The sequence below is a fragment of the Pogoniulus pusillus genome, chromosome 9, assembly GCF_015220805.1.
Source record: "Pogoniulus pusillus isolate bPogPus1 chromosome 9, bPogPus1.pri, whole genome shotgun sequence".
NCBI classification, from domain to species: domain Eukaryota; kingdom Metazoa; phylum Chordata; class Aves; order Piciformes; family Lybiidae; genus Pogoniulus; species Pogoniulus pusillus.
In genome coordinates this window covers 14,235,291-14,250,821 of record NC_087272.1, presented here as the reverse complement: position 1 = coordinate 14,250,821, position 15,531 = coordinate 14,235,291, and the positions used below count along the sequence as shown (strand labels likewise).

The 15,531-nt window shown below is 46.7% G+C and overlaps 1 protein-coding gene across 6 annotated transcripts in view; it reads right to left on the bottom strand.

Moving 5' to 3' along the window:
* Window positions 1-15,531, bottom strand: part of FAM13A (family with sequence similarity 13 member A) — a 167,059-nt gene that overhangs the window by 61,090 nt on the left and 90,438 nt on the right. Inside the window, exons 1-2 of one of the 6 annotated variants that reach the window (XM_064148586.1) lie at window positions 4,508-4,530; window positions 3,783-4,042 (exon numbers count right to left, since the gene is read on the bottom strand). The exons of the other annotated variants lie outside the window; for them this stretch is intronic. Of the exons in view, the coding sequence (XP_064004656.1) occupies window positions 3,783-3,820 (38 nt within the window). The 5' untranslated portion in view covers window positions 3,821-4,042; window positions 4,508-4,530. Of the gene's footprint in view, window positions 1-3,782; window positions 4,043-4,507; window positions 4,531-15,531 lie in introns of those variants that run through there. 6 annotated transcript variants of the gene reach the window in all.

Here is a 15,531-nt window from a genome sequence, read left to right as displayed (position 1 = left end):
CTAGAAAGCTCTGACTAGTGGCGTCCCCCAGGGATCAGTGCTGGGGCCAGTCCTGTTCAACATCTTCATCAATGACACTGATGAGAGCACAGAGTGTCTGCTCAGCAAGTTTGCTGATGACACCAAGCTGGGAGGCTTGGCTGATACAGCTGAAGGCTGTGAGGCCATCCAGAGAGACCTGGACAGACCGGAGAGCTGGGCACAGAGGAACCAGATGAAGTTCAACAAGTGCAAAGTCCTGCATCTGTGGAAGAATAATAAACTCCACTAGTACAGGCTGGGAGGTGATCTGCTGGAAAACAGTCCTGTGGAGAGGGACTTGGAGGTCCTGGTGGATAATACGTTAACCATGGGACAGCAATGAGCCCTTGTGGCCAAGAAAGCCAATGGAATCCTGGAGTGTATTAGGAAGAGTGTGTCCAGCAGATCAAGACAGGTTCTCCTTCCCCTCTACTCTGCTCTGGTGAGACCTCATCTTGAATGCTGTGTTCAGTTTTGGGCTCCCCGGTTTAAGAGGGACAGGGATCTGCTGGACCCTCTCCAGGGGGACTGGAGGGCATGGCTTATGAGCAGAAGCTGAGGGACCTGGGGCTTTTTAGTCTGGAGAAAAGACTTAGAGGGGATTTGATAAATGTTTATAAGTAACTGAGGGCTGGCCAGGATAGGGGGGGACAGGCTCTGCTCACTTGCTCCAAGGAGCAGTAGGTGTAAATTGCAGCAAAAGAGGTTCCACCTCAACACAAGGGGAACTTCTTTACTGTAAGGGTCCCAGAGCACTGGAATAGGCTTCCCAGGGACGTTGTGGAGTCTCCTTCTCTGGAGACATTCAAGGCCTGTCTGGATGTGTTCCTCTGTGATCTGTGTTAGATAGTATTGTCCTGCTCTGGCAGGGGAGTTGGATTCGATGATCTCCTTGAGTCCCTTCCAACCCCTAATATCCTGTGATCCTGTGATGTGGAGGTTGCCATCAGCCTACTTTAGACCCAGTAACAGGAATCATCCACTGCAAATTGTGCACACCCTCAGCTGGAGCAGCTGCATCAGTCAGCCAAGCTCACAGGAACCAGGAGTATACTGCTACCAATGCTGCTACTAACCAGTACCAGGCACTACCTTTTCCAAAGCTGATGAAAAGTACAAAGAGCCTACAAAACTTTACTCAGCAGCAAATGGAGACTACATTCCAAGAAGAAGAATAGGAAAATGAAAGTGCAACCTGGGAAACACCACTGTTTTACCCAGCTATGTTGGGTCAAAAACTAGCGGGAGAGCCAGGTCCAAAGAGTGGTGGTAAACAGAGTTAAATCCAGTTGGTGGCCAGTTACAAGTGGTGTTCCTCTTGGTTCAGAACCGGGGCCACTTCTACTTAGTATCTTTATCAATGACCTGGATGAGGGAACTGAGTGCATCCTCAGGGAAGTTTGCAGATGACATTAAGCTGGGCAGGAATGTTGATCTGCTTGAGGGTAGGAAAGATTTACAGAGCGACCTGGGCAAGCTGAATCGATGTGCCAAGGCCAGCTGTATGAGGTTTAACACAGTTAAGTGGCAGGTCCTGCACTTCAGTCGTAACAACTCCATGCAATGCCACAGACTTGGGCAGAGTGGCTGGAAAGCTGCCTGGTGGAAAAGGACCTGGGGATGCTGGTCAACAGCTGGCTGAGTCTGAGCTAGCAGTGTGTTCAGGTGGCAAGAACAACATTCTGGCCTGTATCAGGAATAGTATGGACAGCAGGACTGGAGAGATGACTAGACTTGGCACTGGTGAAGCTGCATTGTGTTCAGTTTTGGGCCCTGACTACAAGAAAGATGTTGAGATGCTGGAGCAGGTCCAGAGAAGTGCAAGAAAGCTGGTGAAGGTCTGGACAACAAGTCTTACAAGGAGTAGCTGAGGGAACAGGGGGTGTTTAGTCTGGAGAAAAGGAGGCTGAGAGAAGACCTTACTTCTCTCTACAACCACCTGAAAGGAGGCTGTAGTGAGATGGGGGGGGGGATGTCAGTCTCTCCTCCCAGGTAACAAGTGATAGGACAAGAGGAAATGGCCTCAAATTGCAATGCAGGTAGTTTAGATGGGATATTATATAAAACTTCTTCACTGAAAGGATTATCAAACACTGAATTATCAAAACTTTGATATCTGCTGATTCACCATCTATACAGGTGTTTAAATAAATGCACAGATGTGGTGCTAAAGGACATGGTTTAGCACTAGACTTGACAGAGTTAGACAATACTTCATGATCATAACGGTCTTTTTTTTTTTCCAAGCAAAACAATTCTATGATTCTATTAAAACGATCTGGGAGTCTCTGCTTGTTTGCCTTTAGAACCAAAGAAAATTATGTGCTGAAAGTACAGTATGCACGTCATAAAAACAGAGCAAGGAAAAGAAGCCAAAACTTAGTGAATAATTTTTGTTTCTTTTTAACTGCAAAGCTCAAACCTTGATCATGATCAAGGCTTTAAGGGGAGTCTGAAGAAAAATCTTCAATTCTTAAGTGCAGACCACATTTCTAACTGATCCAGAGTTAATCCTTGAAAAAACCAAAAAATCCCACAGTCTAATTAAAGCTGCAGTGAAACCTATCCTCTGGGGTCAACAGTCAAGAGCACAGTAACAATCACTTGTTCTGGTCATTGCTATAACAGATCTTCGAGAACACTAAAAGGTTAAAAATACCACATGAGGCCAGTCCTTCGAACAAGGATGCTGCAGTATGGCTATTTCTTTAAGACATTCAAGCCACATTTCTGTTTCTCTGCAGTCATCGACATGGAACTCTGCAACTGCATTACTGCAAGAGATTTTCCTCCACATCTATTTGCAGAGAGGATCCTGCACTTTATCAAGATAGTGACAGTTTGGGCAACAATTTTTGGTACTATACTATCGTGACCAAGTATGCAGCAACTCTACAGCTTCTGATGAAACAGCAGCAGCACAGTGCTGAAATGACACACTGAATCGCTTACTTACTGCTTTGTAGAGTACATAAAGAGTGATATTCAGACTGTTCAAATATGCCTAGAGGAGGTCTGGACTGCTTAATTTTGAGAACCGTAACAGCAATAAAAAACCGAAATAAAAAGGAACACTTGGTCAAGAGGCTGTGTTCAGTTTCCCCGGCCCCTGCAGCGGGTCTGCACCCTGCCATTTCAAACGCCTGACTGCAGCTATCCCTGCCGCGCTGTGGCAGGAGCACAGGTACGCACTCACAGCTGGTGCTGGAGGGGAGGCGTCCTCACACCCTGGAAACAGAGCAGACCTTTTCCTCCGCAAACCAAGCCTCTCGCCCATGCAGCTGCCGCTGCGAATCACGCCAGGTGCGTACGCCGAGAGCTTTCGCTAGGCCAAATCCGGCTGGGCTGCGCGGGGCTCCCTCACCGCATTACAGCCCCTGCTGCGGCGAGGCGGCAGGACTTAGGTTTGCTCGGGCGCAGGAAGCCGTCAGCTCCCGCCCGCTCGTCCAGAGGGTATGGCCGCCGAGCACCTAAATCCCTACAAGCCTGCGAGCTGCTCCCTGCCGGCGGCAGGCTCTCCGCAAGGAGGCGGCTCTCCGGGTTTCGGGGCGCTGCATGAAGCCACACTCCCTCTGGAGCTCTCCAGACCCCAGAGCCCGGTTAACAAATTAACCTGTTACACCGTCCCGGCCCTTCCCTTCCCAGCAGGGCTGGAGTCCCGGCTGCCCCCTTGCCCCGAGCGGGGCAGTGTGGCACAAGCCCCGCGCCCTGTCAGCCTGCACGGAGAATCGGACCGGCGGCTGTCCCGGTTGGCCACGTACCTCTGCAGGGGGATGACTTCGCAAGCCATGCTGGCCATGGGGCCGCCGCTCCTCCAACCTCTTCTCTCGTCTCGACGCACCCGTAGCCTCGCCCGCACCTTGCCACTGAAAGCCAGCGGCGCGGCCCGCCCCGGGGAGGGGCCCAGGAGCCGCCGGCCCCGAGGTGGCGGCTGACGGCGACCCGCCCCGCAGCGGTGGGCCGCGGAGCGCCCCGCTCTCGCCGCAGGCAGGGAGCGAGAGGAGCCAACCCGGCCGCGGCCCTGCCACAGCAAACATCGGTTAACCGATAGGAGCTTACGAGGTTCAGTCGGGCCCGAGCCTCCAAGAAATCCCACAAGCTGAGGGCTAACAGAAAGACGCCACAAGGCCTTTTGTATCCGTTCTAGTAACGACGACCCGACCGCCTTCCTCCTAGGTGCCACCCAGGGTGCAGTGCGGTCACCCCCAGCCGCCCCTGCGCTACCACCACCTGGCTGCTGCCGCCCTGCAGACCGCTGGGCTTGCACCCCCAGCCGCCCCTGCGCTACCACCACCTGGCTGCTGCCGCCCTGCAGACCGCTGGGCTTGCACCCCCAGCAGTCCCTGCGCTACCACCACCTGGCTGCTGCCGCCCTGCAGACCGCTGGGCTTGCACCCCCAGCCGCCCCTGCGCTACCACCACCTGGCTGCTCCCACCCTGCAGACCGCTGGGCTTGCACCCCCAGCCGCCCCTGCGCTACCACCACCTGGCTGCTGCCGCTCTGCAGACCGCTGGGCTTGCACCCCCAGCAGCCCCTTCATTACCACCACCTGGCTGCTGCCGCCCTGCAGACCGCTGGGCTTGCATGCCCGCCCCCGCACGCCCGCACCGCGAGTAGGCGTCCGCAGGGGCACACACAACGGGACCTCGTTCCTGTGTGTTGCAGTACTGCGGTTCGGAGGGCTTGTGCCACAGCTGGCCAATCAATTCGGACACACAGCAAACAGGAGCATAGGAGTATTCTTCCTTTAGCATCTGAAACGAAGAGGTAAGGGTTGCAGAAACCAAACATTTTTACCGGCGTTCCCAGTGGGCCACCCTCAAGCACTTCTACATCTGTCGCTGCCGACCAAACTGTACTCTGAAATCACAAATCTGGCAAAAGCAGCAACAAGAGTCCCACACCACAGGTTTGCCACTTTTAATTTTGGAAAATGAACAGGCCAAAATCACCAAGAAGATCTTGCACTGAAACCTTTGATGGCTGCTGAAGGCACATACACATTTTTTTTCCACCTTTGCATTTCCTCTTCCCAGAACACCTAAGGAATTGCCTTTAACTTCCCTAAACAACGAAGAGAAACACTGCTGCTCCACCTGTGAACAACCTTACTACACTGCACACTTCATGTGATGAGAAAGAGGACAATCTCAAACTGATGAAGGAGTGTAAGAGACTGGATCCTTTCAATATTTTAGGTGATTAAAGCCTAATGGCTAATTCTGGTGCAGCCAGACATTCCAATCTTCACAAATTTAAGGCAACATTAAAAGCACTGTCACCTTTGACTCCAGCGAGGGCTGGCACTGGTTTGGGAGAAGGCTGCAGCAAGAGCTTAGTACTTGTGTGTTTAAGACTTCCATACAGATGTAGGTCATGTGAACTAAAAAAGAGCCACATCAGCTTTCTGGAGAAGCTGATGACACTCACAGGTTAGCAGAAGCCTATCAGACATTTCATGGTGATGCCTAACAGACCCTAACCTTTCTCAGCAGAAGGCAGGGGCATTTTCTGTCAAAACCCAGAGCACTGCAGCCTCAGAAAGCTGTAGCATGGAGTAGAGATGCAGAGGTCAATTGGGAAGAGGCTCCGCTTCAGTACACTGGGCTGTTTAACATTCGGTCCTGTCAGCAGGCTGACTGGAAGAAGTGCATCAGTGGTGCTTCTGCCCGTTGCCTCAGCACAAGCCTGTTCTGCTGCACCACAGTCACACCAAACATGGCACAGGGCCCCTTTTTAGGAAAGCCAGCAATGCTGATAAAGCACTCTGCCATCGCAGACTTGGGATGCTCTTATCTGTGCAAATTAAATTAATATCTTGATGACTTCCTGTTAAACCAAATATGCCACTAAAAACATGAAAGATTTTACTCTGACACATAAAACTGCCTCAGTATAAAACAAAGCACCTTGTACTGTCTCACAGTTCAACATAAATCAAATTGCCTTTTCTTGTCCAGTCTTCTTTTATAAACACACAGTTATAGAAGTGTAATAGACTATGAATAAACCAAGTGTTACCATTGGGATGACAGTAAAAAAAATTAGTTTTCCACATTTAACTAAGGAGCCATCTACATGGGCATGGAGTCAGGGTTCTCCAGAGCAGTTTGCTGAATAAACAGAAGTGGAGTAACTGAAATGGCTGCTGTACTCTGAATTTATACTCTAGCTATGTATTACAACTTCCATGGGACTCGTCTATATAAACGAGCTTAAAAGTACTAAGATCCTCAATAAAGAATTCACTAAGAAAAAGTGATGCTGTAACAACCACCAAGATGAATCTGTGAATTAGCATCAGTGAAGAGAGTTAGTTTACAGCATCCTGCTGATGTCAGACGCCCTGAGAGAACGCTAAGGTTGCCCAGGACTCCCTGTGCTGTCATGTACTTTCAGATACACCTTCGGTTTCTGTTCTCTTTTTTTTTTTTGGACTGCCCTAAATGGGGTATAGGTTTTCTTCTCTTCTTCCCTGTCTACCTCTTTAACACTGCCAAAACTGCCATGACCAAGAAAATGTACCCTAGCTCATGTTTCCCTGCAGACCCACTTTGCAATCCCTTAAAGTTGCATGCAACTTTGACATCTATTAAGGGAGATCAAAGATGAAAAAAAAAAAATAAAGCAGCTGCTGGACTAAGGGTTTAATTATTTCTGGAGCAGCTGCAGATACTGTAATAACATGGAGAAATGTCAAAGAGTGAAATTTAAAAAGTACTTTGGGGCATAGCGGCCAACTGTCAGTAAGAACAGAAGTACCTGCTACTCAAACAGTGGGAAATCACCCCACAGTGCATGTCACCTCACTTCAGTTAGCACCATCTCAAGTGCCCTGCAAATCTCTCACTCTGCTAAACAAGGACACAGCTCTTTCACTCTTCACCTCTCCTGTTCATGAGTACGGACAGCAAGTAATGCATTTGTAGCATAAAGCAGGCAGAACAAAGCTGACAAAAACATGGTCTTATCTCCAAACAATTCTACTTCCTTCTCACAGATGTTTATGTTGAAGCCATTTTCTATACAGCAGAGGCAGGAATTCCTACCCTCTCCCTGCTCTCCGATGCCCTTTTAAACTTGGATAATTCACACATAAAACCTGGGACTATACAACATTTTGGTTTGGATTTGTTTGTACTTGTTGAATTTGTTCTCCCCTGATAGACATGAAAAACAAAACTTCTGCAAATTTCATAGAATTCCTCCATTCCTGTTGCTCAGAAAGGCCAAACTCATCTGCTAGCAGCAACGAAGTATCACAGTGGTATGGTACCATCAGAAGATGGGAGGGGAAAACCCTTCTCTCAAGACAGGCACAGCACCCTCTCCAATGACTGTATGCTCCTTACTGTACTGCCAATATTTCAGGAAAACAAAGAGCAAATAATTATAAAGCCCCCTAAAATACCACCACACACCACCACACTTCAGCACCTATGCCAAGGCACCACCTGGGTTCAAACTACTTGATTTGCAAATTTCTTACTAAAATTCAACAAAAGAAAGACAACACTGGCTGGAAGTACACATGAATAATCATTTTTCTCCACCACCACCACCGTTTAAAGAATAAACACATATTTGGAAAGGAAGTCTCCTGTCAATCATCATTAGAGAAGTACTTTCTTCTCTTTCTTTTTCATACTTAGTTGCACACCGAGTAATTTTCTCTGCACATAAAGCAACAACAGAAGAGGATCTGTGCACAGCACCAGAGGACACAAAAGGTAAGTGATCTAGGTAATGGATTTTAAGAGGATGTGTCTGAGTCTGCCTCCTGAACAGCAGTTATCCCTTGCCTCACTGCATAGTCATACACAAATTAGATAATCATTTTAAAAGTATATATTGTTTTAATTGCCTGGTCTGATAATATCTGAGGGTTTTTAAGATGCTGGAGTGCTGCTCAATACCATCAATGTATTCCCATAGTGTTTCCACAGTTACACAATCATTTCCCCCTGGCAGAAAGACGAAACGCAAAGCAAAGATACCATCAGACAGAAAATTAGAGAATGTGGCATTTCCAAAATACCACCAGTATAAAACTTCAAATGCCACTAGTTATGTACACGTACATGCATTGTTACAGGCAGTTTTCTCTTTAGAGCATCTGTGCATATAAGCATTTGCAATTATAAATGATTAATGCCCTAGAAAATCTCCCGCAGGGCAGAAGATTTGTGTGCGCACATGAAATAAGCAAGGCGTAAACAGAAACCGTATTTGGAAACTGTAGCCCTTCATGTCCAAACAAAGCAGAAATTCGATTAAATAGGCCCCGTCCAAAAGAGCACAAATGGGAAGAAAGACTAACTAATATGTCAAAAATGTGGTTTAGTAAAAGGGCAATCTTCAGCAATGGTCTAAGCATTAACAGTAGCTTTCCAAGACTGACACTCGGGCCTGTATCAAATGATGTCTTATCAAAGACCTGACAAGAAATGTGAAATAATACTGGTGCCTCTTTTTGCACCTTGTGTGCAAGTCATCATTAGAAATTTCAGTGCAGCAATAGAAGAGTCAAATCTGGGATCTACATGCAAGATCATGGATCTTAGTGGGGGATACAATGTCATGCCAGATCAGCACTTACACACGAGCCCTGAGAAGCTGTCTGGCTAAAGAAATTAGCGTCACCCTCAGAGGCATCCACATGGATATTGTGTAGGAAAGGCATATTATGTCTGCATTTCCTGCTAGGGTGGTTGCTATAGAAGACTCTGAAAAGTTCAGGAGTTCCCCATCTTAAGCAAGCTGTGAAAAATTGAAGAGTGTTCAAGCTATGAAGAACTAAACCTCAGGTCTAGTGTTTTTCAAAGAAAAGTGCCTATGTATGCAGGAAACATCAGTTTTTGACTTTTTGCTCCCAAGGGTACTGGCATAGAAAGGAAGGTATTGCTGGTGTGCCTGTGGGGAATATGCTGCGTGTTTGCACTGTAGCTCTTCTGTTCTCTCCTGCAGCCTGGAGGCCAAGTTACTTTTTAAATAAAGCTAGTTAAAATCTATTAAGGAGGAAACGTATTCCAGAATTGTTCCTTAAACTTGCTGGGACAGGAACAAAGTAAACACCAAGCTAAAAGCCTCTCAGAGGTTCAGGTTCTCAGAGTTCTTGATCTCAGCCAACAGATAAGCGTGCAAGCACATTTCCCATCGAGAGTGACACCTCAAGCTTCCAGGAGACCTGGAATAGCTGCTGTGGAGGCCCTTCACTGAGCAGCAGTGTCCTTTGCAGCCACACCCGCTTATCAGCTGCTTTAACTCGTTCCAAAGGACTCTTGCCCCATGGGATAGCCCAGAAATTATTTCTTGGCTTCTGTCCCGGAGAAGGGGGAGGACTGGGAGTAGATTCCTAAAGGGTTTTCTGGGAAAGCATCAAGTAATGAATGGCTGTGCCAGCTAATCTGCTGTGGGAACAGAGTGAAGCATGCTGTGCAACAGGTCAGTAGGTTCTTCATTTGCACTAGTTAGTTCAAGTGCCAGAGCATGGGAGCGCAAAGCAAACAAGCAGGAGTCCATCCATATACAAGTTATTTTCAAAGCATGCTTTTTTCCCAAAGCTCTGCTAATCTAATGAGATTCCTTAATACTGATGTCCAATGACATTCCTCCCACTCCTCTAAACTGTTATTTTTATAAAACAACCTGCACAATGTTTGCCATAGAAAACAGTGAAGAAAAAGCATTCATTTGTCAGCAAAAAGGTTAAAAATACATTTAAATGAGCCTTTGGTATTCCCTGCACTATTTGTATTTCTCTATGAAAAAAGTCTCTTTCCCACCTTCCAAAAACACCCTTCCAATCCTCTGCAGCATTACTATCCTTTGAACTGCATGCCTCTGAATCCACTGTGTTTCCTTCCTAAAGCATCTCCAAGTGAAATGCTTGTAGTTCACCCCCAGTTTACAAAAATAACAACTGCATCAGAAGCAACTGAGCAAAACAGAGGAGCAGGCCAGAACATCCATGTTGGGTGCATGCAGCTTTTTAGTCCACTGTAAGATAAACTGCATCTGTGCTGGCAAGGGAGGCAGTCTGGCAGAGTCACCCTCCAGAAAAACCCTCTAGAAATAGATCCTCCTCTTCAGCTAATGATATGACTGAAAGGAGTCCTCCCTCTGCACAAGTGTCCCAGAGGCTGGCCTGGCTTCCGGGAGAGGCAGTGGGAAAAGATGACTTGGTGTGAGAGACTGACTCCAGCTGGGAGGCACAAAGACAGGAGTAAGCTGAGTGAGAGTTACTCCATCTTTCTGCATACAGCTGGAGAATGCATTTGTCATGGAAGCAAGGTAGTTCCTGGCTGAAAGACAAGTCTGACTAGATCCACTAGAACCCGGCTGTATTTGACCAGACCACACTGGCAAGTCCCAGGGCTTTTTCCTGCACTAAGCTGTGCATACATGAAGAGTCACAAATTACTTTTTACACACACTACTGAGCTCTACCAGTGCAGCTCACTGCTGTGCCCTTCATTTGCAAAATCAGCATTGAGTCTAACCACTCTGTATGTGTCCAGGCTGTGCCAACACACTCCCATCCTGCTGCAGGCCAGTCTGAGAAACGTTAGGGGTGGCACACAAGACACAAAGGTCCAGCATACACCTACATTTACATATCTGGAGCGCTCAGAACAAGAGAAAGGTCTAAGCTTGCAAATTTACAACTCATCTCCACAGTCCTGGGAAAAATCTGATTTTTTCTATCCAAGAAGCATTAATCCAGCAAAAGTTATGAGAGTTCAGAGGAAAATTTATGTTCTGTGATGATCAGTAGCCCTCCTCAGAATGGTGGTCAGTTGATTTTTTTTTTTCCTCAGTTTGACACTTCATGGAGTTTTGGGGTGGAAGGAAACATCTATTAATTTTATAAAACATGGTTCACTGTTAGCAGTGCTCCCAAGAGAGCAGCCATTTCGTGGTGGTTAGGTGGTTCCTAACCATAATGCAGGACAATAAGAATGTTACTAGATATTAATCCCTCCCTGCGTGACTCAGAGTTTCTGAATGCAGACAGCTTGGAAAGTGTGAAAGGCCTTGAGGAACTGGTGGCAGTTTCTGGAAGTCTTGTCAAAGCCTTAATGACTGGAAGTCATTCAAGCTGCCTTTAGTAATTTCTTTATCTAGCAGCCTCTCTGTGCAGCCATCTCTAGTGCAAATACGCTTCTTGCAGCAGGTGGAGAATGAAAGGGAAAGCTCTGTACAGAAATGGAACTATCTTCACACTTTCTAACTGAAACCCTCTTGGGTCAGGATGGAGGCAGTGAGCAATGCGAGAAAGTGCAATTTGTAGATAAGCAGCCAGCCTGGAATCATGTTCCTTACAACAGATAAAATGAGAGGAAAAATCTCTCATGACCACTGGCCACGATAAAGCAGGATTTTTACAACCCTGAAAAAACTCAGTGACAAACAGATGCAAGTAAAGTGACAAGAGCAGTGAGTGACAGCCCTGCATTGCCATTCCCAGCCCTTTCTTATCAGTCAGCCAGCTGACCACTTTGATTAAAAATGCACTTTTGTCATGGGAAGTCACAGCTGAACTCCACCAGCCTACTCTGCAACGTGCCAAACACAACGTCCAAATGCACAGATCTGCAGGCTGAACTGGGAAATTGCAGCAGCAAACAAGCCTGGATGAGAACTCGAGTGACCTGTGCCCACTGATTTTCCTGCAGACTGCCTGGGTCCGCTCTGGGAAGCTGCACAGGAAGGAGTACCTCACAGCCTCAGGTGGCAGAGAACTGCTCGCTCTGCAAAGCTACCGGAAACAAGGCACACGGTGCTGAACCCTCTCAGCTGAACAATGCACCAGGCACTTCAGGAGACAGGCTAAGGAAGCTACAGGAAAGGGAACTACTCACTCACTGCAGTAAAAATAAGTCACAGTGCAGACAGAGGCTCTGCCTCTTTTCTAGCCCCTACTAAGAGAGATTATTGATGGGTGTCTTGGTTTTTGTAAACATAAATATTGGAAGCACGAAGATTTTTCAAAGCTGGCTTAAATTCCTTATTACTCACTGTGTTTCCTTGTTTTCTCCCAAAAGATCCTTTTGTTTGACAGTTGCTTTAAAATTACCATAGATGTTTGCACCTTATTTCCTACAGCACAAGCTATTATCTGACACTATTGGTGTCAGAAAGTCACTGGCCTCATGAATCAAAAGGATGTTCTCCTCACAGCAAAAGCAGACACAGAAAAAAGAACAAAATGACAAAATAAGTAATTGTTTTAGATGAGAGGGCAATGTCTGAAATATAGAAAGAGAATTTTTTTTTCAGATTTGTTACTCAATCACTGTTATTCAATTACTGCAGTCCCTTCCTGGCTTCTAAGGCTGCTGGATGCTGTCCCAGGAAACAGGAAAAGCTAATATACATGTCTCATGGACTGAAAAAAGACATTTTCTTTCCATATGCATATTATGGCATTAAATTCCTGCTTTCTACATCGAACAGTTGTCAGATCCTTGCTTCATTTACAATTCTCACTGCTTCCAAGATGGACCTCCACTTCTGAGGCACAGCTTAGGACATCAGATTCAAAATGTTCATCCCAAAAGCCATAATTAGTCATCAGGTACATCTTGCACAGAGAGGCAAAGATAAGATGGCTAGAGGTAAATAGGAAGGTTAGAGTAGTGTAATAGACAAAACCTAATCTAAAGGAGTAACCTGGGCAGGGTGGATGAGAGAGGGCAAATGCTTGGAAAAGTAAACTGAAATCCACCCAGGTAACCTGAATGGAAAAAAATCCACATAAGGACAAGTTTCTGTGACTGCCATTATATCGTGGCTACAGACAAGGGAGAAGAACCATGGAAGAGCTGAGATCACACCCTGACTTGCCACTCACAGTCACTTACCTGGGAAACACACATAACTCTTATGTCTTTGTGGCTGTGTTTTTAGAAAACTGGAATGCTTTTCTTAACAACTCATTATGTAAGGCAGTTCCTACTGCCAGCACCTCACAATGCAAGAAAGAAGAGAATTGATTGCATAGGAGGGTGGAGGCAAATGTACTCTCAAAGTTAAATGAGTCACCTTGGAAAAAACTAACTCAACACAACCTAAAGAGGGAAGGTGACGAAGAGCAACAATACCCTACATAGAAAGTACTCTCTGAGCAATCAGAGGACGACCCACCCGAGGCTGCTGCCGAACAATGCGGAAGGCAACTACCCATCGACCTCATTCCAGACCTTTGCTCCTTTCCTGAGCAGTTTTCTCGAAGAATCCAAGGCTGTCAGAGAGCAGCCCTGTCGGCTGCCTGGCTGCAATCCCTTATGTAAACCTGACAGCAAGGCTCCTGAGTGATAAGGCAAATTATTACTTTGGCTAGGGACTGAATGTACTGGCATGATAGACTTCAAAAACAAAAAAAACCCCAAACCTAAACAAAAATAGTCAGCTAAGCAAACAACACAGGCCCCCTGTTCGATTTGTTCTGGCAGCAACAGTTTCTTATCTCATGCCAGAGAATAATGGTAAGTTTTGGCTTGCCTCAGTTGTAAACCACAGCTGCTAAAAGGAAAGCCAAAACCAGGGAAAGTGTTTATAGTAAGCACAAGCTTCTCAGTGTACAAATATATGTGTTTTCATAACTCAACAATTAACAGCAAGTACACACAGCATTATTAAGAGGAGGGTGCAGCAGGGTACATTAGCCCACCTTGTATTTTAGGGAGGCTACTACAGCATGTGATTCCTTTACTTGCAGAACACAGGCCAAACATAAGCATCTTTGTTTACAAAAAGCTGATATAAACAAATCTAACAAATCCTCTTTTTGAGAACATGCACATGTTACAAAGTCAGCATGGGGTATCTGTGCAGGCAAATCTCACTGCAGCTGTGACTGCAGCCACAAACCAGAATCTATGATCTTTGGCACACAAAAACATGGCTAGGAAGTAGCCATGGAGAAGACTACTGTAGTTGCTCTAAGCTTTGGGTCTCAGGAACCGCTCACAAAGTTTGGCTGTCATACAGACACCTATTCATAGAATCAACCAGGTTGGAAGAGACCTCTAAGATCATCCAGTCCAACCTAGCACCCAGCCCTAGCCAGTCAACTAGACCATGGCACCAAGTGCCTCATCCAGGCTTTTCTTGAACACCTCCAGGGATGGCAACTCCACCACCTCCCTGGGTAGCCCATTCCAATGGGAAATCACTCTCTCTGTGAAGAACTTCCTCCTAACATCCAGCCTATATGTCCCTCAGCACAACTTGAGACTGTGTCCCCTTGTTCTATTGTTGGTTGCCCGGCAGAAGAGAGCAAACCCCACCTGGCTACAACCTCCCTTCGGGTAGCTGTAGACAGCAATGAGGTCAACCCTGAGCTTCCTCTTCTCAATGCTAAACACCCCCAGCTCCCTCAGCCTCTCCTCACAGGGCTGTGTTCCAGGCCTCTCACCAGCTTTGTTGCCCTTCTCTAGACACGTTCCAGCACCTCATCAACATCTCCAGTACTCCGAGTCCCTTTCTTCCTGGCTGCTCTCCAGCCACTCTGTCCCCAGCCGGTAGCGCTGCTTGGGGTTGTTGTGGCCAAAGTGCAGAACCCTCAAGACCTGACCACTACAAGCAAGAAGGGTTGCCCTGTCACATTCCCTTGATTGATATTCCCACCTAGGGAACAGAAACGAGTCTACAAGCACCAAAACCAGCAGGGTGCCCTCCCACTGAGGGATCTTGTTTTGAAGCAGTACCATGACTGTAAAGAGGTGCAGCTCCAGCAAGTGCTAGGAGAGTCATACCTAACGGCAAAGTCTAACAGCGCTGAAATGCCCTTTCCCAGGCAAAAGGTTCAACAACAACAGAAGTCTGCAGGCAGCATGCAGCTCTGAACCAGCACCAGGTAACACATTTCTGCTCAACATCAACAATCCCTTGACTCACATTTTGGCTGCAAGAAACATTTTCCTCCTTGCCTTTATATAACCTATCTCTGATGTGAAATCCATTTGAATCTCTTATTTGAAGCACCCAAATTCTAGCATCTCTAGCTACATCCAAAATCACTCAATTTCCTACTGCAGTTTTACATACCCCTTCCAAACCAGAGCTTTGGGCAGACTTTTTTATTCTAGGCAGCAGAAAGAACAAGACTTTGAACTTCACGGAGCTGGAAATCCACCCTAGCCTCTGGGTGGACCCCAGAAATACCTGTTCCCTCCTGCCTTCACCCTAGTCCCAGAGCTGCTGTTTTCCCTGGCTCCTGAGGTCTGTGGTGTGGATTTTGTGGCTCTCAAACAGGTGAAGATAAAGTATGTGTGTGGCTCAGAGTCTGGAAGTTTGGCTGCCTTGCTGTGGAGCACTGCACAGAAGCTCTTGCAAAAATGAGGTAGCCTCATAGAAATATGCATCAGACTGCATATTGCCTATGTCCCTTTATCCTTCTTTAAGAGGACAAATCTTCTCTGTGCTATCCCTTTCTTTCTTTCCCTAGTGTTTTTGGGACTTACTGGAAGACTGTATTATAGTCATGTTTTCTTTTGCTGCAT